The 25,117-nt window shown below is 44.2% G+C and overlaps 1 protein-coding gene across 1 annotated transcript; it reads left to right on the top strand.

The window, feature by feature from the left end:
* Positions 1-2,515: 2,515 nt before the first annotated feature.
* LOC149346504 (uncharacterized) lies at positions 2,516-20,461 on the top strand. Its single transcript, XM_089541359.1, has 5 exons — positions 2,516-2,586; positions 6,555-6,722; positions 10,348-10,503; positions 16,986-17,150; positions 20,278-20,461. The coding sequence occupies exons 1-5, from the start codon at positions 2,516-2,518 to the stop codon at positions 20,459-20,461; spliced, it is 744 nt and encodes a 247-aa protein (XP_089397485.1).
* The last annotated feature ends 4,656 nt before the right edge of the window (positions 20,462-25,117 follow it).

The following is a 25,117-nucleotide window of genomic DNA, read 5'->3' on the forward strand; positions in this document are numbered from 1 at the left end:
GTAGACGCTGAAGAACTGGCTTTTTTAGATTATTTCTCTATCTTGAAAAATAGTTCGAGATTGGCCGCAACAAATTCGAGCACAAGCTTGAACTCGGCATTATCCGGCCCTCCTTGAGCCTATGGCCATTTCCTCTACACATGGTGTCGAAAAAATTCTCAGGGGCTGGCGGCCCTGTGCTCATTTACGCGCTCTCGACAAAGCTACTATTCCAGACCGCTGTCGCCTACTTCAAATCGCGGATTTCACAGCATCGCTGCATGGCGCCACCATTTCCTCTAAAATTGACCCGGTCAAGGTCTACCACCAAATTTTTGTGGAACCGTCCGATGCACCCAAAAGCGTCATTATTACACCCTCACGTCTCTTCGAATACACCCGCATGCGCTTTAGCATCCGAAACTGTCAACAAAGTTTTCAACGCTATTTGGACAACGAGATACGAGGTCTACCCTGCTGCATTGCCAACATCGGTAATGTCTTCCGCGGCGGTGCTGAACAGCACTTGCCATACCCCTGACAGCTTTTCCAGTGTCTCTCTGATTATAGCCTCAATATTAATAGAGCCAAGTGTGGCTTCGGCAAGTCAGAGCTCGACTTTCTCGGCCATCGTGTTGACCGTTCGTGTATCCGTTCCCTTCTGACAAAAGTCGACGCCGTTCAAGAATTTCGACTGCTTTCTTCATTCCATAAACTCTACGACTTTCTTCGACTCTACAGTGTTTTTCTCATTCTCGCACCGGGGACGCGTGTCCATTCGTCATGCATGGAGACTGTTTTCCAGAAAGTTCCAGCTCTTTCTTCCAATCTGCCGCTACCGCCGTGAGAGCGAAGTTGGAGGCGGCGTCACTAAGCACGCTCAAACCAACGCCCTCTTTGTAGGCCCTGCGTAGCATTTACTCCAAACTTGTAGAATAATCGACGGGCGCGGACATGTCTCCTTTGGCACTGCACCAGCGAGTGAAGTCTAGAGGGCAGCAACACACAAGGTTAAGTGCTCGCCGGGGTTCTTGCTCCACTGTTCTAGAATTCTCTATGGCGCGCACTGACGAGATTGCTTCCGCGCCATGCCGGTGTTCGGAATGTGTGCCGAATTTTGTGACACCACATCCCTATCACTTGTTCTCCTTAGCCTCCTGGCTGCTTTGAAACAAGGCCTCCACTGCACTCCAGCAGAAGTCGCGCGGCACGGAGCTGCGTCTTCCTAGTGGAGTTTTCGACATCACTATATCCACTCCAAGCACCGATCTCAGATACTATGCGAGGCAGCTTCGCTGATTTTGCCTTCATCTTGAAGCTCCGGCACCTCGACACCAGACTCGTCCATCTTCGCACATTCTTCATCAGCTTGCGATTTATACTCACATTTATGTTCGCCGCAAATTGCTTCAGCGTCCTTACGACGGCCCGTTCCGTGCTGTCGAACGACAGTCGATGACCTTCATCATGGCCGTTCATGGACGCCCTGACTGCATTTCTAACGACCGACTAAGGCAGCCTTTATAGAGGACGTTCTCAGCACACATTTATGTGTGGTTTCTCGGCCCCAAACGGCCGGCTGCCCATCTACGCTATCTTCCATTGCTACTCCACAGGAAGGACATCCCTCTTTTAACTTGGTTTTTAAGTTCTAATTTCGTAGAAAACGTAGCCAAAGCAGTACGGTATTATCGAAGCCGCGTAGAAATGCGGCACGTTTCAAGCCCCAATTGAAAGTCCGCAAGGCGGTCAAAAATTACTGGAGCAATTTATATCTTAAATGGTTTCAATATAAACGGACAGAAGGTGAGGTTTAATGAATGTGGTCTTTTCATAGTGTATGTCATTCGGTAAAGTTTGCCAGAAAGCGGAGCGATTAATTATAGGTTGCGCCTATCCTCGTGAAAATATTAGAAGGTATCCCCAAAGAAAAAGACAGAAAAAGTGCTTAAACTTTTTCAAAGCATCCTTAATGACGATATGATTACAGAAACATTTTTCTCATGGATGGAATAATTTGTGAAGAAATTGAAATTTGAGCTTAAGGTAATGCGTGCAGCAATAACCGTACCAAGGACGCCTACAAATCCCGCGGAAATGGAAAGCGCGTTCTCACAGCCTTGCAAAACGTTTCAAGCAGCAGTTCCTAACTAACCCCCCCTCCCTAGCTAGGGCTACGCCGGCACCCCTCTCAGCGGCGGTCTAGATGCTATCCGCACCCGCCGCTTGGCGCCACCATTCCCTCCTCTCAGTGACTCCTCCTGTAATTTTTTCCTTGGTTAATGGAGTAAAATTTACTGTAACAATATCGCACTGCGGCTATTAAACTGTCAAGAAGGCGAAAACCCAGGGCCTGGAAAACGTTTTGAATTTTTGATTGGAGTGCTTTTGAAGACTCTTTTGTTTATCAACGCCCTGCTACTAAAAGTTTTGTTTAATCAGGGGGGACAGCACCCCTCCTGAGCCATCTTGTTTGCAGTGCGCCTGTTCGGAGGGCGTCTGTTTTCATGAACAGTGCCGTTGTGAAAATGGTGTCATGTACCGCATTGGCAAACCCGGTGTGTGTGTTATGGACAAAGAAGAGTGCAGCATGGACGAATCGGAACGGTAAGAAAACGTTTCTTGCTGATGCAAAGGGTTCAAATTTTATCTCAGGCAATTCATAAGGAGTAGCGCAGTCATATTTACGAAAATACATAAAAACAGAGATTAGACAGGAATATCCTGCGTTTATTCGCTTGAAAGCACTAATCCGAAGGTTCCGAGCACAGCAAAACCGCCGCCTTCTTGTTCAAGTGGGAGCGCAAGCCTAGCTCATGGCCTCGCCTAGTGCTAGGGCTGCGTGCCGCTACACATTCCGCTACAATTTAAGGGGCGTGCCGCTGCAGTTTAGGGACCAAGAGTGTGTGTCGCTGCATGGTTGCCAGTCGCAATTGATTAAGCAGTTGCTTCAGCGTGAGTTTGCGATTTATCTGTGTATCTGATCGGCGAGCTAATAGGACGGACATTATTGGCAATGTGAGCGGAACGTCTGTCTGGGCTGGTACCGGCTTCGACGCTTTTTGGAATGGGGGCGATTCAAAGGTAGTCTAGGAGTGGGAAAGGAAGTGTAATGATAGGAAAATCAATAGGTTTAAGAGGATCTTGTTTTATCCAGCGCACCTCTTTTGTGCTAGAAAGACGTTTCATTTGCCGGTAACGGTGTTTCATATTATTATAGTATAGGTTTAGTATTTCTATACGAGTTTTATAGTATTAAAGAGAGAGTGGCAGCTATCGTAATTAGGCCGAATAAGAAGTACAAGCGGAAGTTGGTGCTGGCGGCGTACGCACCTACATCAAGCCATGATGACCAGACCATTCTAAGCTTCCATGAAGATGTGGAATCGGCAAAGCACAAAGTAAAATCACAGTGCACTGTACTGTATACTGCCCCGATAACCAAGGCACGAGGCATACAAGCCATGCCTTCTTTGTAAAGGGCTGTTGTTGTTGTGACTGAGAGAAGGATGAAAAGGAAATTGCACGGGCCTGCCTACTAGCTCGAGCCGAGCCACCACCGCTGCCACGTGCAGACAGAGGAGAGTTAAAAGATCAGAGGAAAGAGGAAAGAAAAGACGCGCGTCGCAGCAACAACTGCATCCGCCGGAACGTACGCTCCTCAAAAAACAGCTAAACGGCCGATGCCGCGCTCGCCAAAGCGAGAACAGATTTTTGTAAAGGGCCGAGTTGGCTGCTTAAATACTTGTTTGATGATGATGCCGTTGTCGATCTGAGAGGTTCCTTGAAGGTGATTTCAAACACTCCAGGCGCACACAGGGAGGGGGGCTTGAAGCATCCCATCACTTCCGCAGGCGCGAGCAAAATCCGGATGCCTGTGGTGACGAATAGAGGGGACTCGCATCGCAGGAAGTGGCCGATAACCAAGGCAAGAGGAATACAAGCCATGCCTGGATTTTAAAGGGAAAACGTTTGAGCGTCTGGCCGAAAGAGCTGTTCCTGCACACACTCAAGCGTAAATTACACTTTAAGCGTAAATTATTGATGTCAAGTAATAGAGAAGTAATGTATCTCTAATATAGGCAGGACAACCTTGAACTTCAATGTCAAATTATCAGGAACAATTCGGTAAATTATACTGGACAATAGATCATGTTCACATAATAAATCAGGTTAAAGAGAAATGTGCAGGATACCACGAGTCCCTATATATAGCCTTTATAGATTACGAGAAAGCATCTGATTCAGTCGAAACTTCAGCGGTCATGAGAAATTCAGCAGTCATGAGAACTCCTCTTGTATCATTTGATTAAATTGTAGCTATATAGTGTGACGGCATACGACCTACGCTAACCAAGAGTGCGCTGCGGTATACAAATAAAGAAGAGGCGCGGGGCGAGCGCGAGGGGAGAGCGCGCGGCGCTAGCGCGAGAGGTAGAGAATGAAAGAGAACGGCCGCGGCCGGTTGTGTCTGGGTCTCCTGCGTCTCTCTGTGTCTTTCTCTGCGCGGGCCCGCCGTCCCGTAACATTTGGTGGCAGCGGTGGGATCATGCCGCTCACCCGCTCCCAGAATCAAGTACCCGACGTGCCAGTCGACAGGACTCCGCCACCAGCCGACGGCGCCGACGACGCAGCGGCCGGCACCGATAGACCTGGGCGCTCGGAGGGGCTCGGTTCTCCGCACCGGCTGGACGCCGGTATTGAGCGCCTCCTCGATATTGTTACTCAGCGGATGGGCGCATGGGAGGCCCGTCTGACTGCCCAGGCTGGGGAGATGGAGGCGATCCGGCGCGACTTCCGTCGCCTTCTGCCAGTCTGCCAAACACTTAAATGCCAAGATTGCACGCTGGTCCCTGCAACTTCAAGAGTATGATTTCACCATAGTGCATCGGCGCGGCTCTGCACATCAGGATGCTGATTTCCTTTCTCGCCACCCTTGTTCCGTGACGGCTTTGACGGACCTCAGGACTGCGCAAGCGCAAGATCCCGACGTTGCTGCCATAATCCACTCCCTGGCACCGCCGTCGGCGCAGGTCTTCGCAAACTGCGCCGGGTCTATCAAATGAAGGATAACCCCTTGTGTCATGTGAAATGGCTCCGTGGTCGACCACCCGTGTGGTTGCCAGTGGTGCCGGCAACACTGCGGTCGCAAATCTTGCGCGGCCTACACGACGCTCCCACGGCTGGTCACCTTGGTCGCAGCAAAACCTACGCACGAGTGTCGGAGCGCTTTTGGTGGCCTAATATGTCCAGAGACGTCAAGGAACACGTGGCGTCCTGCGAGACGTGCCAGTTCAGGAAGTGTTCGTATATACAGGGTGTTCAAAGTTAGGCTTTACTAATTTTTTTAATGCAAAACGCCGTACGCTAATGCCGCTTTTGTTCCTTGGTAATGTGGCCAGGCGGGCACACACTTACGCAATTGGCGGTTCGCAGAAATTTAGTAATTAGCTAAAAATCATTAATTAACTTTTTATTGCCTCAAGTTAGCGTGCATATTCATATTGAGAACATGGAGGCATTTGCTTTCCAGGGCTATTCCATTTTGTACAATTTTAGTAGCACGCCCCTGCCATGCGATACGTATGTCTAAAATTTCATCCCAGTTCGTCTCATTACGCATGCGAGAGCGCGGCTGTCCGCGTGAAACACCTCCCTCGTGTGACGCAGCTTTTGCATATTGCACTCTGCCTTGCAAGAGGAACCGGAGACGCGGGTGACCTTTCGTGATTCATTGGTTTCGCGCGCCAAGAAGGAAAACGTTACCGAGAACGAAAAGTCATCTGCATCGCCGTGCGCTGCACACTACTGCAAGGCAGAGTGCCATACGCAACAGCTGCGTCACACGAAGGAGGTGCTTCACACCGACAGCCGCTGTCTCGCATGCTTAATTAGACGAACTTGGACGAAATTTTAGACATGCGGATCTCAGGGCACAGGCGTGTTACTAAAGTTGTACAAAATGGAATAGCCCTGAGAAGCAAATGCCTGCAAGTTCTCAATATAATACCCCCGCTAACTTCCTGCAATAAAAAGTTAAAGGTTTTATCTAATTACTGAATTTATGTAACCAATTATTACCCCGAATTGTGCCCGCCTGGCCGCATTACCAAGTAGCAAAAGTGGCTTTAGCCTACGGCTTTTCGCATTTTTAAAAAGAGTGATTAAAATCTAACTTTGAACACATTGTATAAGTACGCACTGTGTGCGTGTAATGAAGTGCAACCTTTGTCAAAAGTTTAAATCCCAGGAGGTCTGCATCTAAGCACTATTGTGGCGCTCCTGCAGCACTCATGGAAGTCCTACGCATCGGAGGGAGCAGGACCAAAAATCTTCTTACCTTCAGGAGATTAGGGACGCTGATGATGACGCATTACGAGCAAAGCAGTGTGGCCCAGAAGCAAACCCCCTGGGCTCTAAACTTCTGAAAAAAAAAAGTGCAATTCTTCTCAGTCAGAACGAAATTTAGGTAATATTGTGCAAGGCCCGATCGTTAACTCTACAAAGCAGATATTATGCAAGCAGGAACATATAGCGTCTCGTCCAACTATTTCGGAGCTTTTTTTACTTTATAGACGGAGGGACGGGAAGCAATTCCAACACTGTGCCAAATGTTCTTGCTCTACTGGAGAACAGTGGTGTTTCAAGTATGACAAGAGATGCAACTGCGACAACGGAATCCTTTACCCCATAGACAGTGCTCAATGTGTTCGGCACGAAAGCTGGTGCGAGAGCCCGGCCAGGTAAGCGTTTCCGGCGCCATACAGGGTACTGCGAAATTACTGAGAAAACTGTGATGCCAATTTCATCCCCTGTCAAGAAACAGTTGAGGAGACATGTGCACTTCGTCGTCGAGAAAGCGAGTGTGTTCTAGTGTGAAACCTGCATATTTGATGAAACGCGCTCCAATGTGCACTGCTCGAACTGGCAATCTGGTAGACCTCGTGGCAAATTACGGGGTAGCACTGCACAAGATGTGAATTTCTTGGGATTGCGGTGGGATATAATTGGTCGTGTTGAAGCCGCAACGGCATGCTGTTGTAAACGAATTCTAAATGGCCGCAGCGCAATGGACTTAGCCCATTCTGCCACAAGGCACGAGGCAACATCTAGAAAATTTAAGCATCTGTGGTTGAAGCCTACCATTGACCCAGACTACTTCCTGTTTGCTAGACATGAAACAGTTTTATTAGGCGCATTGAAAAAACTTTACTCTGTTGCCCCGGTTGAGGATTCACTTATAATTCGCTGCAACAGAAATCCTCGATAACCTTGCTGCTGATAATGCATAGGACCGGACCTTACTGCCCATTATTTCTGCTTTCTTCATTGTAACTACGCTCGATTTCAAAACGATACATCTAGAAGTACGTTCGGTGACCTTCGCGATAACTGAAATAGCCAAATGTGCTGTTTTGAACAGATACGCCTGCGATGCCAAAGCTCGCCTACATTATTTCTCGGCAAAATCGGCTCACACCTTCTAGCATCGGCGCCAAAACCCATTACATCATGTGTGTCCTGCGATCTAGACAATCACCTATTTATTGTCATCATTGCCAAATCTGCCCTTAATGGTCGCTTATATTTCCTAATACGTTTGAATTCGGTCTCCACACCTACTGAAGATACTCAAGCTTCTTGAACTTGCCAAGACTGCTCGTCGCAGAGGGGGCCAGCGCCGACTAAAATTCTGGCAAACGTTTAAAAGTTCGTGGATTTCAAAGCACGTTATACGAAATGCAGTCCTTCGTTTCATATATTAGCAATAAATATACGGCAGTAGGGAGCACCGGTGTTCAGGCCGGCGTCCATTCAGCGCACAGTTATCGCTCGGCAGTCGAGGACGCAGGCCGACCGTATGCCGACCAGTTTCATTGCCGTCGTTGGCCAATAGACTGTCATCCTGACATCTGCCCTTCGTCTCCCTTTTGAAAATTGGCCACAGTAGGCCTAAATAATTCTAGAAATGCAGAAAAATGTGCCAGTGGTGCTAGCAGTTAGCATGACCTACAGAAAACAGTTGGAATCAGTACATCACTAACAATAATTTTGCAGCAGTAGATTTGAAACCAGCGAATGCGTTTATAAGTGGCAAATAATTTCTCGACATCGGATTATGTTGAGTGTACAACGCAGGAACTGACGCCTACCAATTTTGCAGCAGTCTCCCGGGACCCGGACTTGGGTCCACTATCCCGGCTGTGGGCACTGAGGGCCAGCCGTCGTACACAGTGTCCTCTTACGTGACCAAAAGGTAACGTAATGGGTTTGTAATACAGAAGGTGTGGACTCCACTATTATAAAAATGGTCTACAGATAGTCTATAGACTTCTTATTGACTCTATTGATTTGCTATAGATGTTGCTCTTTGTCTATTCATAGTCTAAAAACTGTCTATGGACAAAAGGCTTCAAGAAGTGTATGGCCATAAATCTATGTGTTGTCTATAGTCTATGGCATTTGTATTGCCTTTAGACTGTTCTCTAGGATTTCTCTATAGACAGTCTATATACTTTATAGACAGAAGTCAAAACTTTTTTGGAAGGGCAACTCGCAGTTCTTATGCTATTTGTTTTATGTTTTGAAGCAATCTATTTGTGATGCGCACCTTAAGTTCTTACTTTCCCTTGCATTCAAGTTCCCTTTCCCTTGCTCTTAAGTTTACTTTCCTCTGCTTCTACGTACATGACTCGGAGTTAAAGAGCGTTTTCCACTGCAGTACTTGGATTGGTCAAGTGATTGGCCGCACTGGACCAATAATCACGTAGGGCACTGGGACGCTTGTCCCCTGTGGCGGTGCGCTTCCCGATAGGTTTTACTGCATTTTAGCCTCAACGGCTTTAGTTGGTATTGTTATAAATGCACCGACCTGAATATCAACATAGCACCAGTCCTTTATTTCGAGCACTGCAATATTACTAAGGGAGGCGTCGAGGCGATTCGAAGTTAGACGGGCATGATTCTTCAAATAAGCCTCCGCAGTGCCCGCAGGGATTGCGTTCTACGAGAAATATCTACAAGAAAACAGTAGAAATGCATCCAGGACTTTTTATGCTGCAAAGTCCTTCCTGCAGTAGCTTTACCGTTGCAAACAAAAGCCAATTCTTATGCAGCGAGCCAAAATCCACCATTGGCGATGGTGATGTGAGGGAGTTAATCTCGTGCTATAATTCTTACTGCTTTCACAGCGCCGAAAATTAGGTTAGAAGCCTTGCGGTGCTCGCCCACGCCGGGCAGGCCTCTTAGTAGTTTACGCCGCGTCCTGTCGCAGAAAGCACTTCCCTCGGCTGCGCCTGAGGTATGATTGAACTATTCTTAAGATTACTTAGTTGTTGACGCCTCATTCGGGCGCGAACATCGAGTACTATGGGAGAACTGTGCTCATGCGCTCTTAGGAATAATGGCAGGAGTAGTTCACGATTTGTGATTTAAAAGCTAATGATATCGTAATCAAACAAGGATGATGGAATCACACTCTACGACAAGCCAAGTTTTATATTTTCATATTTTGATATTCCGATTTTGCACTTTTTCTCTTAAATCATTAAATCACGTGGTACTTTAGGAACGTCGCCTGCATGTGCGAAAATGCGGCATCAACGAAACAGCTTTCAGACAGTATGCAACTACTTCATTGCTGGCCGAATATTAAAAGATAAAATTTGCTTAATTATCATGCCAGGAAATGCCTCAAACGTGATATTCGCAGAGAAGCACTCCAACTCAAAAAATCGGCTCCCTTTTTCTAACCTTGCAGTGCCCCCCACTAAAACATTTTGTGCATGATGTTGAGGAAAACATATTTTAAATAACGCAGGTAATACAGATTTTGAGGCTGAGATCTATAGATAACCTAAAGATCCGATTTGACGTCATCGCTGCTTCTTTCTTTTTAGTGAAATTTCCCTTTTTAAGCACACTGACGTTATTTTTGCGTGTTTATTAAAAAGAAAAAAAGCACTTGTGCCCAAATATATAAATAGGCGCCACTGTGGATGTAATTAAACATCAGCTTAAGTCCCTAGCGATTTAGAAATAAAGTGTATGAAGTGTAATTGCCAGAAGCGGCAGTCTCGCAGAAAATTTAGTTAGGTGAATATATTTCACGTCAATAAATAACAAACCACGCCACTGAAAATCAAAACGCAGGCGACTGACAGCCGCAAGCATTGAGGGCAGCAGCAGCCTAACACGAATTACGCTGCGGTTTAAATCGCAATTCCGCCTATACGGCGCAATTTGCAAGAAAGAAAATCAAAGATCTCGATTTTTTTCCTTTCTAGCTTTAAAGCCATTCTGGAAGCAGAAACCTTACAAATGCGCTTAGTAAACAAAAAATACGCCAAACTTTCTCAATCTTCCTAGGTCTCACAAAAATATACTCTGCCTGCTTTGCGAGTGCACCGGACAAGACTGTGAGATTGGAAAATGCAAATGTACCGAAGGGATTATATACATCAAGGACACCGACATGCGCTGCGCCCACGAAGCATCGGATTGTCTCTCCTCGCATGGTGAAAGGTACAGTTTGCGAGATCATATCCTGAAGCTATTAATCGGCTTACGGCCCCTTTGTGGTGCTCACTGCTTGGCGGGAAAAAACGCGATGACATCTGGCTCTTACCAAACTCACTTGTTTTCAGTAAAGCGTGTGCTGTTTCGAATAACACTATACTCAATGAAGCGCACAAGAACAACGGCATTTAACCTTGATATTAATCTAAACTCTCAGATCTCTTGTCACCAGAACAAAACTGTCACTATTACTATAATAATAATAGTAAACAAAGCTGTCAAAACGTTTGACAGACAACACGCATACTGTATACTGATTTCTGCTTTCGTTGATATTCCTACACTTTTTTACCTTGAATACATTGCATGTTTGCGACATTTATTAGTATATGCGTGCTGAAAATGACCGAAAAAGAAACTGTCTAATTAATGAAAGTTGATTCTTGGAAAAAACATCGCTAAACGAAGGACAACGAAAAAGAGTACAACAGGACCGGCGCTGACTGATTACGTTTAGCGTTTAGCGCTGTTTTTTCCAAGAAACATGTACCAACTATCTCAACTCTCCGTTTTAATGAAAGTTGAAAATATGTTAGGTGCATGACACAAGTGGTCTGCCTCGGTTTCTAAAAGAGTTTTAAATTCTTGGTGTTTCGAGCGCCTCTGCCGCTTATGTCGTATGATTCAAAGGCCATATCGTCCATGGTCTCGTGAAAGTTTCGCGGTAGCTTTTTAACAGGCAAGTTTTCCGTATCGAAATATTGGATATAAATATATATGTGTCTCTTATGAGTTCGTAAGTTTTACATTAGCTGTATATGTCACAAATGCGTCCCGCATGAACTCCTATGCAGCCCACATAAGTTATTTATGTCATAATATGGGTCTCATAGGGAACATATACGCCTCATACGCGTTCATGTGGGCCACATATGTGTCTCGTATGAATTAAAATGGGTTGCATATGACCGATATGTATCTTGAAATGTGCCTCGTTGAACACACATGCTTCATGCTAGCTCCTATGTATCACTAATTTGTCTGGTATCGTCTGAATACGAGTTCATACGCGTAACGCATGTCTCGATTGAATATATATGTGCTGCATACGCGTTCGCATGCGCCGAAAATGTGTCTTGTATGACTTATATGTAGCACATCTCAACTGACACACGAAATCCGTGTGTCACAGAAGATCCAATTTGCATCTATGAGCTGTTTTCGACCTCGACCAAAAAGGAGAGCCGCTCATGAGTGCCTTGTACACAGTCTCGCGTGCTTCGGGAAACAAAAGTAAAAGCGGCGAATAAGCGACCAACAAGGTTCGAATAAATGCGCGAAAAACGAAAAAAAAAAAAGCTTGGCCTATTCAACACAGTTCTCCTTTGCTTTTCGATTTGTGCCCATTTTTGCGCAGTAAACACCGGCTACGTAAATTTCCTCTCTTTAGGTTTTTCCAATGTGTTGGAATACACGTTTAGTTGAAAGGTATATGCCGCCTTCTCTGCTTTGTAGAGCCGTTTTAAAGCTCTGTAAGAAATAACACGACGTGTATTCGTGGGCAAGAAACAAAATCCACCTTCGATATACCGCATACTATGTTCATAACAGTAGATAACAAGGATCATCATCATCATCAGCCTGACTACACCCACTGCAGGGCAATGGCCTCTCCCGTGTCTCTCCCAAAGGGCAGGGCCCTTTGCTAGTTGCGGCCACCGATTCGCCCACCTAACTTTCTGCCGTCTCTTGCTACGTTTGCTTTCTCGTGGAATCCACTCCGGTACCCTTAAGGATAACAAGGATAATTGCAATCAAAATGAAATTTCCACGCAGCTCGGTTTTCCTTTTTGGTCGTTCGCATTCGTTTATTTTCTCACAAACCACCAGCAATGTTCTTGCGCAACGTAACAACGAAGAGGAGTCATGTGCATCTGTTGAATCAGGCGCTAAGACAGAGAAATTGCGTCAAACTATTGCTTTTCGATCCGTAGTAGAAGTGTTTTAGATACGACGAAAATCTCATCCATTCGTGTATTCTGTGCATTGTCCCCCTGTCACACAGCGTCTAAAGAGAACTTCAGATATGTGAAGGTGTTTCTAGCTGCGTGAGTGCTTTTTACGAACAACCAGTTTATTTATATGACGGGCGCTCGTCAATACACATCCAGAAAAATAAAATAACATAAAACGAAGTTGTGTATACATCCTCAATGGTGTTTGTTAAAAAGTATTGCATTAATATGCATTTTTCAATGGTGTCTCCTAATCATACAAGTGGCTTTTAGGATAGCCCTCATTACTGTGTTTAGACTCAACAAAATATAGGCTACTGTACAGTCGCGAGTAAAAAAGATTAGCACACATGACGGAACACCAGAGCGCCGGAATGACAACGCGTGGCGCTGCGGGTGGCGAAGAGGCTGATAACGAGAATGCCGGGTCGTTCCCATTCTACAGTATTAGGGGCGCTCAGTGTACTGCCATGGACCAGCAAAATTACTGGATAAAAGCAGCGCTATCATCCATTGTTCCCGCGAGTTCCTTTTGTCAGACCATCGCGGTCATAAAAAGAGACGGCGATAAAAAGAAGCCATCTTTGATCATGATAACCGAGCCAAAATAAATGCTGCATGCACAGTCACGTAGGGTCGGCACTTCAAGGCTCGGGCGGTGGCACGCTTGATAAAACTTATTCTCCTGCCCAAGGCTACAAACATAGAGACGGCCCATTAGGCCGGTCTGCGTACCGCAGCGCCGCGTGGTGAGATATCGCAATTCTGATCGCCAGTGGTCTGTGCTAATATTTTTTGCTGGCGACTGTACATGTGCTAAATTCTATCACAATAGGAAATTCAACGAAAGTTCCAAATTAGGAGCTTTGATACGACCGGTCTAATTGAATGCAACGCGATAAATAGGACGAAGCATGTGCAAAAAGGATGGGAACGAGTGCTTATGCCTGACTAGTACGCGCGTTGTTTCCGCTGTTTTAATCTTTAGTCCCCGTAACAATGTCTCCATGATACCGAAGAAATTTCAAACATAAATACAATACCCCCGAATGCGATATTTGAACTCAGCTCTGAAGACGTCTCATGCTTTGTAGGCTCATTGTTTTTCTTTATTGGGTCTTTGGCACGTCAGGCGACGAGAGTACTTCGTTAGTAATATTATTTTATGAAGACGACGAAGTGCAATGCAGAGCGTGTGATAATGAGTACATTTGTCCGTAGCAGTAGGAATTGAAAAAGACGATGATCAGCAATGCACAGCGGGAGAGTGTGCGTGTGCAGTATAACGCGAGACTTGATCGCCTGTGGCCCCAGCCTAGTGCTTTCGCGCTGTGGAAAGCGAAGCTGATCAGTTAGCGGCGCCGCGAGTTGGAATCCCGGTCGCGGCAAGGTTTATGTTTATTTATTTATGGTTTCATTCGGTTACATCTATATCGGCGACGCGGGTCAAGCCAGGAACGGTCGCTTAAGAGTTGCATTGCAAAATTATTATGTACCTTCAAGCTTGCCCATGCATATACTGAACAGAAAATGAATATTGTACTGTTGCCGTCATCAGACAATACGTAGGTCTAAAGAACCGCGGTTTCTTTTCTTCATCTCCATTGTCGAATTTCACCTGAAACGCTAGAGGCAACTCAATCAACATCGCGAGTTTATCTGTGAACGACTCGCTGCCTTTTAAAAACCATTGTTAAGAATACTTTATACAGGAAACAGAGGAGAGACCACTGGAACAGTAGCGAGTCTTCTTCATGAAGTCCCAGATTTTGTGGTGGGCATTGACCATGTTCAGCGAAGGTTGTGCATGCATTTCCTGTAGCACCCAGTCATTATTTTTCGTGACACTTATGGTAGCACAGTCGCAACTGTAATGTTGTTTCCGCTTATGGAGGTGACCAGGCAGCTTGGACATGACATGAACGTCAGTTTTATCATTAGCCGCTATAAAAACCGAACGCTGCTAATGCGTCCCTTTCTACCGGGATAATTAATTCCTGAAAGAAGTACCAAATCACCAAATGGTTTGATCAATTTTAAGCAAAAATAACAACTGTTAGGCTGAAACACGTTCTAAAAGCGCAAAACGTGTTTCAAGGACAACTACCAAAATTTTGCGGTGAAAATTCATGCCAACGCAATTTTTATTTTATTTATTTATTTATACATCCTGCAGCCCTATTGAGCTATTGCAGGGGTGGGTGTGAACAACAGTTTAGGAAAACATGGAGCACAACAATGGCAAACATCCGAAACAGTACGAGTGAAAACAAGAAAAACGAAAAAACTATTCAATAGCCGCTAAAAACAGCTCTAAAGGAAGAGAGCGAGTAGAACCGGGTAAACAATTCCAATATTCGATTGCACGCGGAAAAAAACTGTATTTAAAAGTGTCCGTGCGGGCAAAATAAGGCGTGATGTTTAGGCTGTGGTGACTTCTAGTTTTAGATGGTATAGCAGGGGTTAGGTAATCATTTGCAGAGGTCCGACAGAAAGAGTTAATAATGCAATACAAAAATTTTAAAGACTAAGTCCTTCGTCGAGATGAGAGTGGTTGCAGGCCCAGTGATGAAAGTGCCGTGGAAGGCGAAAAATCTCTACCAAACCTGTGACATATGAAGCGAACGGCTTTCTTCTGCACTGCCTCGATTTGGTTAATTTCGCGTTGTTTGTGCGGGTTCCATACAGGGGAGACGTATTCAAGTAGTGGACGGATTAGCGATTTAAACATCAGTAGTTTCGTATCTCTAGGAGCAGCTTTTATTGTGCGACGGAGGTATCCTAACTTTTTAAGTGCCTTTGAGTTTATGAAATCTATATGTTTGGACCAGGACATACTGGGTGTGAAAATAAGACCAAGGTATTTGTATTGACTCACACTCTGGATGGGGGTATTGCTAATTGTGTAAGTAAACACGGAAGGTGTCGTTCTATTAGTGAAAGTCATAACAACGGTTTTGCGGATGTTAATAGTCATTTGCCATGTAGCACACCAAGAGCTAAATTCTGAAAATGATTTCTGAAGGTATAAGTGATCATCAAGGCAGGAAATTTTGTGATACAACACGCAGTCATCAGCATACAAACGTAGGTTACAGGTGATGTTACAAGGTAAGTCATTTATAAAAATAAAAAAAAGCAATGGGCCCAACACAGAACCCTGTGGAACTCCTGAGGGCACGTCTGCTACCCTAGAATTAGTTCGGTTGAAGGACACAAATTGAGAACGGTTGGAAAGAAAACTTGAAATCCAATTGAGAAGGCGGGGGTTATTGAGGATCATGTCAAGTTTATACATAAGTTTTGAGTGAATCACTGTATCGAATGCCTTCGAAAAATCAATTAATATTGCGTCTATCTGATTGCCTGCATCAAGGTTACTGCAAATGTCGTGAGTAAATTCGTTAAGTTGTGTCAAAGTGCTGAAACCGCGTCTGAAGCCATGCTGAACATTTGTTAATAAATTATGTGATTCGAGGTATTCCATGATGTGTTTGTAAATAATGTGCTCTAAAATTTTACATGCATGAGAGGTTAAAGAGATTGGTCTATAATTGGATATAGTTTGCTTGTCACCACTTTTGAATAGAGGGACGACTTGGGCCATTTTCCAGGATTAAGGAACTGTACAGGAAGCAAGAGACTCGCGAAACATGACAGCTAGGTAGCGACAGGTCCATAATGAGTAGCGTACCAAAAACAAGTTCGGGATACCATCAGGTCCAGCAGATTTCTTAGTGTCAAGTTTCAAAATTAGGTTCAGAACACCTTCCTCACTGATATTAATATCATTGATTGGCACCCATATCTCGTCTTTGGCGGTGGAAGCTGTGCAACATCGAGCCGGATGAGCGTCACCAGCCATTGGTGGTATTTGCACAATTTCCCACTCTGAATACAGCTCGCGGCTGGTGGTTCAAGGGCGAGAACCGGCTTGCTACCAGAGTGCTACCAAATGGCCACAACACTTTTTTATTGGCACTGGTTCTCAACGCCATGAACCAGCTCGTTGGCTTTGACTGCAGCCGTAAAGGAGGCTTCTGGATTCATTTTACACCACTTTGGGATCTTTATCATATTCTGACATTGAATCTGGCAAGCTGTCAATGCGCAGCTTTCACTCAGGGCTCCCTGTCACCATGTACCGCATGATGGTCGAATAAAGATTATTATTATTATTATTATTATTATTATTATTATTATTATTATTATTATTATTATTATTATTATTATTATTATTATTATTATTATTATTGAGAGCCCACGGGAGGTTTAGCATCTAGCCTCTAAATAACGCAATTGCCGCAGCCAGGATTCTATTTTGTGTCATCGGGCTCTCCTGCAGAATAATAAAGCCAATGAGCAATTTCTTAAAGCAGTTGTTTCTTCTTGCGTGGTGGAAGTAGCAACCGCTCCCTGATCAGAGCAGAACTACACAGTTATGAAAAAATTGCTGATGCCCAATTGCTGCAGGGACACAACAGGCGTCAACAATAACTGTGCCAGATGTGACTGTCCGTCCGGACAGCAAAGATGCGCACAATACAGCGGAAAGTGTGACTGCATAAATGGTCATCTCTATTACAAGGGCACTCATTCATGCCCTCTGATTGCGGAGGACTGCGGGAGGCCTGACTGGTGAGCTTTCCTGTTTTTAAATGTACACGGATGCACTAAGAGAGGACTCCGGTTCTGAACAACAGGAAGATATGAAGACATCTTGTAGGCACCCTTAAAGGGCAATTGGCACAATTATCGGCAACTGGATACCTTAAAGTGGTTTCGCAAAGAACATTTGAAGAAAAGTTTTATTTTTATCCCGAGGAAACAAGAGCCGTAGTGGAGGGCTCCGGAATAGTTTCGACCAAATGGTGCACGTTAAAGATCCCCAGGTAGGCAAAATTATTCCACAGCCCTTCACTATGGCAGCACTTTCTTCATTTCTTCGTTTACTCTCTCTTTTATCTCTTCCTTAAGGCGCGCTCTGGGTTCCCACCTCTATTTGAGAGAATTGCTGCGCAAATTCCTTTCCTCAAAACTGTTTTTGAGTTTTTTCCTTGAAGAACAGAACAATCAAAGCTTTCTACTGTTCAATCCCGGATACTAAACGCTTTATGCACACGTAAAAAATTTGTAGGTAATCAGAATCAAAATCATATATGTACAGAAATACTTGCCGATGGGCTAGTTGGTTCATAATAAATTTCAATGGCGCAAGGCCCCGAACACAAGAAGAGAGGCGCTCTAACAATCTTTCTGTCTCCCTGTGTTCGTTCCCTTGCTCCATTCAAATTTATTTAGCATATATATGAGCTATTGTGTATGTCTAACAATTGAAATATCAATATTAGAAGGCTTCAAGAGTTAAATTTCATGACAATACCTCAAAACTTCAATATCCTGCAGGAAAATTCAAATCACATTTTAATCGTTAAATATCGTGCATGAGACGCAAATTTCGCTCCAGTACGACATGAACATAACCACAAAAAGCTTAACCATAAAATGTCACTAACAACAAAAACAGAATGAGAATATCCTGCGTGTCGCACCTCTTTCTGTCAACATTTTATACTGCCCGGCTCGTGTTCGAAAAAGTGATAGTACTTACCATCTTTACGTGGGGCCGTAGCGGGAGTGTCCTGTGAAACAAAATAATTTTCAAAAAAAGGCTATTTCAGGTAAAGTGAGCATTCGTTTGTCATAACAAGTTTCTTGCGGAAAAAAGGCGACACACAGACAAGACGACAGTAGGAGCGCGAAATTCGCTCGTACTGTTGTTTTGTCTATGTGTCGTCTCTTTTGCGCAAAAAAAACTGGCGAACGAAGAATCTGACCTACTAGCCCGACAACAACACTTGATAAAATGAATATTCTTGTGGGAAACAATAACTGCGGCTTAGCCGAACGTCATAGAAGAAGTTTTATGCTGTAATTAGAACACTAAATAACTTACATATACTAAATAAAGTTTAAATTATTCTGGCCTGGGATTTGGCTGTGAACAGGAAATTGTAGTGGTCATTAGTACATCCGATGTTCGTTTTTACATGCGGAAGAAATTTGTAGGGCTAGGCTAACCTGCTTAGAGCATGAATCTGCAAAAGCTGCTAAAGATTTGTACTTGGCGTGTAACACTGCATTACGCCGTGGAAAAATTCTCATGCTGCGCATTCAACCGCCATATTCATAGCAGCCCTTTCAACGTAAGCGATGTTGTGGGTTGTTCTTGTCGCAGCCACCTCCCGGTTGCGCACACTCCTCCGCTTTGCTATAGCCTCCGGAAGTACTAGACACCTGTTTGCCTCTCACCCACTCTCTTTCTTCACTTTCGTACTTTCCGACACCCGCCACTGCCCTAATAATGTGGAGCGGGAATTCCCTCGCTCCTCTTTCCGACTTCCCAGCTTTGCAAGCGGCAGTCATTGAATTAAATAAAAATAAAATATTTATTTTAAAGAATTAACTTCCTAAAGCGTTCGAGGTCACGCCACTGAAGCTGCAGAATCCACTGAATAATGCTGGGCTATATCGTTAAGCTAAAGGCAACACAGGGTACGCTATAAAATTTGTATTTGGCCATGAATTTCGGCTCCCTGGAAGCACAAAAACCTCGGAGAATGTTTACGACACTCGAATCGGAGCGAAAGCCCGGATTTGTGCTACGTAGAAGACAACGGTGAGCAGGCAGTGCCGCGGTAGGGAGCAGATGGATGAAGACGACGCCCTCCAATGCATAGCGCGAGAGTGTGGTGCAGTTTAACACGAGGCGTGTTGGCTTTGACCAGACCGAGTATGAACCGGAGTGGTACTCACTCTTAGTGCTGTGTTGTTCATTGCCTTTTTTCTAGTTCTTTGTTGCTTAGATGTGCTGTGTTATGACTTACTCGCTAAGTGCTCCGAGCTAACTCTTACCTCCTGCTTGGGAGTTGATGTGCTACTGTTTGTAGATAGCTCACGTACATAAAACTTCGCACCATTGTAATAAATACCACGTTGAAGAACAAGAAAGCGGCGACAGCCTAGTGGTCTCGCTGAGCGGTCCTTAAACGAGGTCTGTTCGCGCAGCCACGGGTTCGATTCCCGGTTATGGATATTGATTCAATTTCTTTTTCTCCTTTCCATGGTTTGAGCTCTAACTCAGCTGAAGGTAAAAAATAGGCACCCGGCGACCAAAGCGAAGCTTTTGCTGAGGCTCGTTTCACCTGTCACGGCAATCAGTCATAAAAGTAACTTAGCTGCAAGGTTTTCTTAATATACACCGCTGATAGAGCGCGATCAAGAACCGGTACCGTAAATTTCGAAGTGAGGTTTCTAACTTCCGTCATGTACAACCCCCGTCAAAAGCATACAGCCCATATTTGCTTGCGACGCCTTCAGCGTGTCTGGTTACGCATACTCAGAGACCATAATCTCTCAAAACGACGAATGGCTTGAAGTTTTCAATCGCCCCAAGCTTTGCATTGCTATACGTTCTAGGGAGCTCCGCTAAACAGCTTAGAAGCGTACCCCTTGGGCTGTATACTTTTGGCGGGAGCTGTTTATGTGCGTTATTCTATGCCTTTAAACCTCAATCTACAAGGACCCAATCTTAAGGCTTGTGCGTTTCTAGGTTAACTAAATTTCGACAAAAAAATGGCGATATTTAGGATGAATGAACTACTGCTCAATCTTGTTTCGCCGTACGGAAAATACCCCGTGCGGTGAACCTTCCACGCACCGTATAAGCATACAATTTCGTGTGTTATTTTTGCGCTAAACACAGGCACAAACACTACGGAAACACAACTGGCTGCATCTTGTGCGACTGCGACCGACCGACATGCAATTACGGAGCCAGATGCCACTGCCTCGATGGCATTGTTTACCTGAAGGACCGCAAAGACGAGTGCGCACGCCGGCGTGGTGATTGCTATCGGCTACAACCAAGGTACCATTCGATCGGCTAATTGTTCCTCGTTTCCTCTACTGTTTGTTGCTTGTTTGTTTGTTCATTTTATTTTTACAGAACTGGGTGTGCAATACAGGACCGAAAATCAAACATGAGTATAAAGCACTGCCATGGTGGACAAGGCAAAAGGCGCTTAATGCAGGCCGGACGAGGCCTCGTGCCCGGACTATTGCATCAGGGGAGACAAGCGGACGGTCGCGCCGAGAATAAGAACGAATAATAAGGCAGCAATAACTGTACCGTTACAAATTAATTAGAAAGATGCAGTACAAGACTCCATTAAAACATCAATCACTAGCAGGTACAACACAAAACAAAGGCACAATGCAAGATACAATACCAGATAAAAAAGCACTCAAAATGACATACATCTCAACAGGGTAGTTGATAAGTTTTATGTAATAAAATGTTGTAACTTGTCTTTTAAAACTATTAACTGAATTGAAATTACAAACTCTTTGAACTCTTACCTGAAACATGCTTAAAAGTGAAGGGATTTGAAAATTAACGGACTGCTTCCCGGAAGATGTTCTGATCAGGTTTGAAGTAAACATTACATTTCTCAACTCGTAGCCACAGTCAGCGCGCTCATATGTTGCGAAAAAGCCTGGTTGATCACGTTTCATTTCGTTATATATTCTTAGCCATAGTTCTTGGCGAAATATGTTAGCAAATGCAAGAATCTTGTTTTCATAGAAAAAATCCTGGGTATGCTCGCGTGCTGATAATTTTCCAGTAAATCTAAACACTTTCTTCTGCATGATATGAAGCCGTTCAAGATTGCCCTTTGAAGTCGTGCCCCACACCAATACGCAACAATGTAGTCGTGAGTAGATCACTGCATTGCCCACATGTCGCTTGAACCACGCGGGCAGTATGTGCCTGAATTTGTTTAGGATACCTAAGATCTTCGATATATTGGTTCAGATGCTATGGATGTGTTGTGTCCAGTTAAGGTTTTCGTGAAAGATCACGCCTAGAAATTTCTGCTTGCTTACTTGAGTTGTCACTTTCTCCTGAAATTCCAGCTTTACATAACAATCTGCTGCCTCATTTAGGGATCAAAATATCATGTAGTTTGTCTTTTTCTGTGTTGAGGACCAGTTGATTATGATATAGCCAGATAGATAATTGTTCCAGCCATTTATTTGCCTCTGTTAATATACTCGCTAAGTCGGTTCCTTGAAAAAAAAATATATTTGCGTCATCAGAGTATAAAACAATATCAGGAGTTCGCGAAATACATAAAATATCATAAATATAGAGAATAAATGAAAGGGGACCTAAGATAGATCTCTGCGGGACACCACACTGTATCAGTTTAGACGTTGATGTGAAGCTATTGATTTTTACAAACTGGTAAATGTTATGCAAGTAATTTTTAATTAAGTCAAGTGCGATTCCACGAATGCCATAGGTGTAACGTTTACTATATAATATAACATGTTTAATCGAGTCAAAAGCTTTATTAAAATGGATTATGCCGACCGTGTACATGTTATTTTCGATATTAGTATCATTTTTTCTTTGATTTTCTGCACAGCAGATTGGACGGTTTTTCCTTTCTGAAAACCATACTGTTGTTTTGCTGTTATGTTCATCTTTGATAAGAATCTGCAAAGTCTATTATTTATAACATACTCATGTATTTTTGAAAAAAAAACGGTAATACAAATGTAGGTCTGTAGTTCGCGGTAACGTTCTTAGGTCCACGCTTATGTATTGCGCAGATGCGGGCAATTTTCATGCTGTCTAGGAATACACCGTGTCGCATTATGTTGTTGCAAATATGAGAGAGGGTCACGAACATAATGTCAGATGCTGCTTTCACTGGTCGGACGGCAATGCTCGGACTCGGTACTGCCTATGGCCGCAATGATTTGGAGCGCTTAGCACTAAAGGCTGACTTTTCATTCTGACCGGCCCACAATGAAATGATGGTGCGTGAGTGTCTAAAAAAGATATCAAAACATCAGATTTAAAGGGAGACTGTAATTCTTGCGGTAATTCTTGCAGGGGTCGGCAGAAGAACTCTGCGCTTGCCTGCGTACCAGTAATTCATGGACCGGAATATTTATATTCCTCATGTTCTTCGCTTTGTCGCGAAGTACAAATTTTGGTCTTGAAGAGCGACATCAACAAGTTCAAAGTATCTCTAGATAGCTACGCCAACAACTAGAGTTGCAGTGGATGGCCACTGTTAGCGGCGGTATCCCGATTCCTGATGCTAATATTTCAATTTCCACTGTGGAAGGCTTAGTGCGATTGCAATGCGCTGAAGAAAACCTGTATAAGGTACAATGGTGCACACCTCTGTATAACGCAACAAAATGAGGAGAGTTCAGAACTAGGGCTCAGGGGTGTCATACAATGAAAACGTCGAGCTTGATAATAAAGGTTTTTTTGCTACTTTTGTCACTACAGAAGCCGCGATCAAAATGAAAAAAAAAACTTTCATTACTTGTTCACTTGGCAAGGGAAGCTTGAAGCGAACAGATATGCAATGTGGCTGCTTTCCTGCGCAAGTGATATAGCTCGTCTTCTCCTAACACTAAGCGGCTCCTAACACTGTGTCGTAGGTGTGGTATGTTCGATGGAAACATAACTAATGTCTTCACTCAGAGCTTCGCTGTTTATCAAACCTTCGTTTCCAGCAACACCTCATTAGTCGCAACACCAGTAGTAGATGATAGCGTCTCGGATGCAGCAAAAAGTGCCGGAAAAGACTGTGAGCTCACACAGATAGTATAATCTCCCATTGCAGATTCTAAAGAAGTCAATGACATCAAATCAGAGAAATGACCAACATGGCGGCGAGCCCCAAAGGGAAGCGCCTGGGTTCGGAGGGAACTAGCCGGTGTTAGGGCGTTTTGCACCCAACTAGTTACAAATTGGGTGCAATGCGTTCGCTTCCTCTTTTCCCTACAATATATTGGAATTCCGAACAGTTTCGTAAGCTTTTTATTTCTCTCGATGATTCGCTAGCCCGTTGAACTAACGAGATACAACCGGCCTGCAGCAGAAACGGTTCACTTTATGACAACCAGATGGCACCACTGTCACTGGAGCCACCGTTGCACTGCTGTTAGCGTACATTAAACGATTCTACGCTATGCGCAATTCCCTGCAAAATATTTTTCATTGCTGTACCCAAACGTGCATTTGCTATTATAGTACTGTCTATTCCCTGTCAATGTCGGCCACATCGTGATCGTGTGCCGTGTCTAGCTGCGAAAACCCGCTCATCATATGGACGATCAGCCCTTAGGGACGCGTCACTTTACCGAAGCGTTTGACATGCCTGAGGTTGTTTTTCGGTGCCATTTACGATATTCAATAGCCGCGTTGCTGTTACTTCGCTCTGAAGTCGCGAGTTATCTCTAAAGCTTGTTTTCAGCCCTTACAAAAATGTATTACAGCGAGTCTATAGACTTGTTATAGACTCCATTGCCTTCCTATCGATATTTCTCTTTGTCTACTCATAGTCTATAGGCTCTCTATAGACCAATGTCTACTAAAAGTATATGGCCGCAAATCTATAGATTGTATATACACTGTCTAGAGCATTTGTATTGCCTTTATACTGTTCTCTGGGATTTGTCTATTGAAAGTCTGTAGATTTTATAGGTAGAAATGTATGGCAGTCTATAGACAGTCCAAAAAAATTTCGTACGGGAGGCGCCAGTAAGCAGGCGTGCGGTCGGCGTCATAGCGAACCTTTAAAAACTATGGTTGCGAAATCTGGGCGCAAAGACGAAGAGAAACACAGCAAGTTTTTGTGCTCGTCTGTTCTACTTATTTGCTTCAGAGAAAGAAAAATGCCTCTCAGCATTCCGCGGTTCTTGCAGTGCCTACATAAAATCAATGGAAAATGCTAATTACTGTCTGTACAAAGGTCCGAACCCAGCAGCAACTCATGTTTAGCGATGTCGCAAACGCCAAGTCTTAACGGCGACTTGCTGGTTGAGCGTGGCAGCAAGCGCGCATTGTCTACTCAGTGAGCATGCCTCTAATCCTTTTCGCTCCTTTTTGCCCTCGAGTTAAATGGCAAATGCCCTGTTGTCCGAACAAAATAGCTGTCTGTTATTTACCATCCGCAACTGGCAGCTATAGCAAGCTAGTCCTCTCACTACAAAGCCCCGTGTTGGTACGTATATAATTTGCATTTTCAAGCACACCTCTGAGCTTTACGTAGGAGAAAAGCAGGTGTGAAGCGATGTTTTTTTTTTAATTTCTTGAAGAGTCATTGAATTTCAATGGGTGAACGAAGCAACTTTTGATTGCGTGTTTAGAGCATCATCAGATGCGGGAATAAGTATATAGTTGAAATATTCTTTTAAGGCAAAAGACTTTAATGGCTCATACTGTCGTGCGTTAACTAAGCGAGTCACATGCGTTTCACTCAGGAACTCAAAACGATAGAAGAAAACCAATGGATGCTTCAGATAGAGGAGAAAATAATGAACCTTGAAACCGAGTTTGATGACTGTAGAGTAAAAAGCTAATTAATTATAGGCAATTATAGGACAAGTGTGACATCACATCCACCGGAAGTCGTCAAGGCATAGTGAAAATTGTCATAGAATGGACGGAAAAACGTCGGATATGTGTCAAATTAGATGGAAAAATGTGTATTTAAGAGTAATGAACACTT

This window comes from Amblyomma mixtum, chromosome 4, assembly GCF_055824585.1.
Source record: "Amblyomma mixtum isolate Tamu chromosome 4, ASM5582458v1, whole genome shotgun sequence".
NCBI classification, from domain to species: Eukaryota; Metazoa; Arthropoda; class Arachnida; order Ixodida; family Ixodidae; genus Amblyomma; species Amblyomma mixtum.